Source organism: Octopus bimaculoides, chromosome 5 (assembly GCF_001194135.2).
Source record: "Octopus bimaculoides isolate UCB-OBI-ISO-001 chromosome 5, ASM119413v2, whole genome shotgun sequence".
Lineage (NCBI taxonomy): Eukaryota > Metazoa > Mollusca > Cephalopoda > Octopoda > Octopodidae > Octopus > Octopus bimaculoides.
This window is the reverse complement of record NC_068985.1, coordinates 72750052-72753339: the sequence shown is the minus strand read 5'-3', so window position 1 is coordinate 72753339 and position 3288 is coordinate 72750052. Positions and strand designations below refer to the sequence as shown.

The 3288-nt window shown below is 34.4% G+C and overlaps 1 protein-coding gene across 5 annotated transcripts in view; it reads right to left on the bottom strand.

Annotated features, from left to right (window-relative positions):
- The window catches only part of LOC106877342 (copper-transporting ATPase 1), a 101912-nt gene that overhangs the window by 64481 nt on the left and 34143 nt on the right, over positions 1-3288 (bottom strand). The window contains exon 1 of one of the 5 annotated variants that reach the window (XM_014926222.2): positions 2816-2981. The exons of 3 other annotated variants lie outside the window; for them this stretch is intronic. Coding sequence is in view for 1 of the 2 variants with exons in the window: in XM_052967776.1 (XP_052823736.1) it covers positions 2449-2556 (108 nt within the window). In the remaining variant the exon portion in view is untranslated. Of the gene's footprint in view, positions 1-2448; positions 2572-2815; positions 2982-3288 lie in introns of those variants that run through there. One more of the 5 variants, XM_052967776.1, reaches the window with a different exon arrangement.

Sequence of the window (3288 nt, the reverse complement as noted above, 5' to 3'; positions counted from 1 at the left end):
ATGAAAAGAAACAAGGAGAGAAAATAAAGAATGTGTAGTGGCTAGTGATCTAACATGGTGAATGATATATATATATATATATATATATATATATATATATAATTTACACACACACACACACACACACATATATATATATATATATATATATACGACAAGCTTCTTTCAGTTTCTACCAAATCCACTCACAAGGCTTTGGTCGACCTGAGGCTACAGAAGACAGTTGCCCAAGGTGCCACACAGTGGGACTGAACCCGGAACCATGTGCTTAGGAAGCAAGCTTCTTGCCACACAGCCACGCCTGTGCCTATATACAATTAAAAATACACTTGTGTAAATATTTTTAAATAAATTTTAAAAAAGGCAGGATGGTCAGTGGCCACAGCTGGGACAGCTCTGATTATAGGGCTGTTCAGTCAATCAAGATTGATCTGGTGGGTTAAGTAATAACTAAAACAAATATAACAGTAACAACTAACAGTAAATATAACAAAAAAAGGAAGAAAGTTTCCGAGTGGTCACTCAACTTACTAGAAATAACAGCTAACTCTCCTTTATATTCTATTGTCTTATAAGAAATATACATTGGATACACATAGATACACAGTCTGATAAAAAGATGGGCTGGTCACAGACGGAGTTTCTTTAATCAGAAGATTGTCTGAACAGGGCCGTCTTGTTGCTAAACAACAACAGCTGTAGCTAATTACAAAGGGAAGTTGTTAAGTCCGAGACAAATGTCCAGTTCAAGCACAGACTTGTTAAAATATTGGGAGAGCCTGAAATTACTAACACCCTTCTGATATACAAAAGAGGCACTTGCATTCACTACTTTTTGGAGGGGCTTTTTCCTACCACCAGTAAAAAGCTGTAAAATTAATGTATGTTTTCTATTAGCACTAGAACTACTTTCCATTTGCACTGTAACTGTTTTCCATTAAGACTAAACAGATCTAGTTATCTTAGTTGTCTTAAAATGAATAAATCAATGTTAATATGCCACAGAAAAGTTCTCAGATTTATTGCATAACAGGTTTACTGAAACACATCACAGCTGTAGAAAGCTAGGACAGAAGTGAAATAGTTGAAGCTCATAAAACCTTAAGGTCACATCAACAATTATTTCCTTGTGTCACTCTGATTAGGACAATTTATGCCATCTGTTTGTATACTTCACTGATGGAAATAAACATCATACCTTTTGAGAATGTTGTCTGTGATATTATTACAAACCATGAAACAGGAGTTCTGTATAGATCCTTATGACTTGATTATTTAGAAATAGTTTTTTCATATATCCACAAACATGTTAGAGATTTTAAAATATCACACACAGGCAAATAAAATGACAGAGAATACAGACGTAATAAGGAAGCTTGAAACATCTTAAAGATATCATTAAATATCACATAATATATATAAAAGTACTGTTATATGTATGTTTTTGTGTGAAAGAGAGAGACAGAGAGAAACTGTGTCTGTGTGTGTGTGTGTAAACTTTAAATTTACCAAAACTGATTACACAAACGAACCGTTGAATTGAAATGTTTAGGTAATAATAAATGTTTCTAATTTAGACACAAGGCCAGCAATTTTGAGGGATAGAGTTTAGTTAATTACATTAACTCCAGTACTTGATTGGTAATTCATCAACTCCAGAAGGATGAATGGCATAGTTGACTTTAATAGGATTCAAACCCGGCACATAAAAAATTGGAACACCACACAGCAGTTTATCTGATATTCTAACAATTTTATCAATCCACATTCTTCTTCTTCTTCTTCTTCTTCTTATTATTATTATTATAAAAGGCAATGAGGTGGCAGATTCATTAGCATAACAGGCAAAATGTTTAGCAGCATTTCATCCATCTTCACATACTGAGTTCAAATTCCACCAAGGTCGACTTCGCCTTTCATCTTTTCAGGGGCGATAAAATAAGTACCAGTTTATCACTGGGGGCAATGTAACCGGCTTACTTCCTCCCCCAAAACTGCTGACTATATGCCAATATTTGAAATTATTATCATTGTTATAAAAATTTCTTTCACTTGTCACAAGGGCCCAGGACTTGGAGGACAATATCAAAGGACAAGATAAAACACAAAACAGGTGGGGGTTTAACATCGATCAAAGGAAAACACTATAACATTAAAGGATATAACAAAGGATATATAAATAGAAGTTTAGAGAAATATGAAAAAAATCAATAAATAAAATCTCCAATAGTGAAGTAGTCCACTTAGGGTAATCCAAGGTAAACCCCATGCAGAAGTCCAAGATTACTCTGTGATCCCTAAGGCATGGGAAGTGCCATCTCCCAGTTTCTTTCCTCCTACTTAGAAAAGCGTACTCAGAGTGGATTCATTCAGTCTCACCAACCTTACCACTGTCAACCATCTTTAGATAAACGCACGAGAAGGTAACACCTCCCTCTTTACCCTCACCTTCCTCTTCAAATGATATTTGAAGAAATTGATGAAAGCTTGGCCAGATGGGAAAGTGCCTGTCTTCAAACCTTTCAGACGGGTCCTCCACACAGCCTCGTTTGCCATAGCCACTAAGCAGAGAAAGATCAACCTCCCTTTGTTAAAGGAAGGTGGGGGGGGGGGCAGTAGTGATGATGATGATGATGATGACAATGACTAAAAGTTAGTGCAAATCTCTCTGTAAATTGGCATAATTATAATCCCTCCTGCACATATGATAAATCTGTAAAGTGAAAAAAATAGAACACAACAAGGCATCATAAATTCCACACAAAAGATCTTAAACAACAAAAGAAAAAAAAAAGGACAGTGTATTTCCTCCTACCAAAACACAAACTTGAAATTCTTATTAGTTTCCTCCTTCTGCATATGGTAGAACAGTGTCAATTTCTTATTTACTTTCTACTGATAGTGCTTATGTTGTAAGTTGTTTTTACATAAATACGAAAAACTGAATGTAAATAGTTTCACGTGACACCCAACAGAATTCAGAAATTAAAGAAGAAAAAAATAGATAAAAAATGAAACTAACTCATAGAGAGGAGAATATGAGGTGGGTTGAGTAGTAGTAGTAGTAGTAGTAGTAGTAGTAGTAGTAGTAGTAGTAGTAGTTGAATGCCTGTACTGCTGTGTTACATGTATGTGACAAGTTAAAATGAAACAGGACAATTGTTTTGCATATTAGACATAAACAACTTACAGTTACTCTATAAATAATCATGACAACTAGACTAATAAGCGTGTGTGTGTGTATATATATATATATATATATATATATATATATATATATATATATAT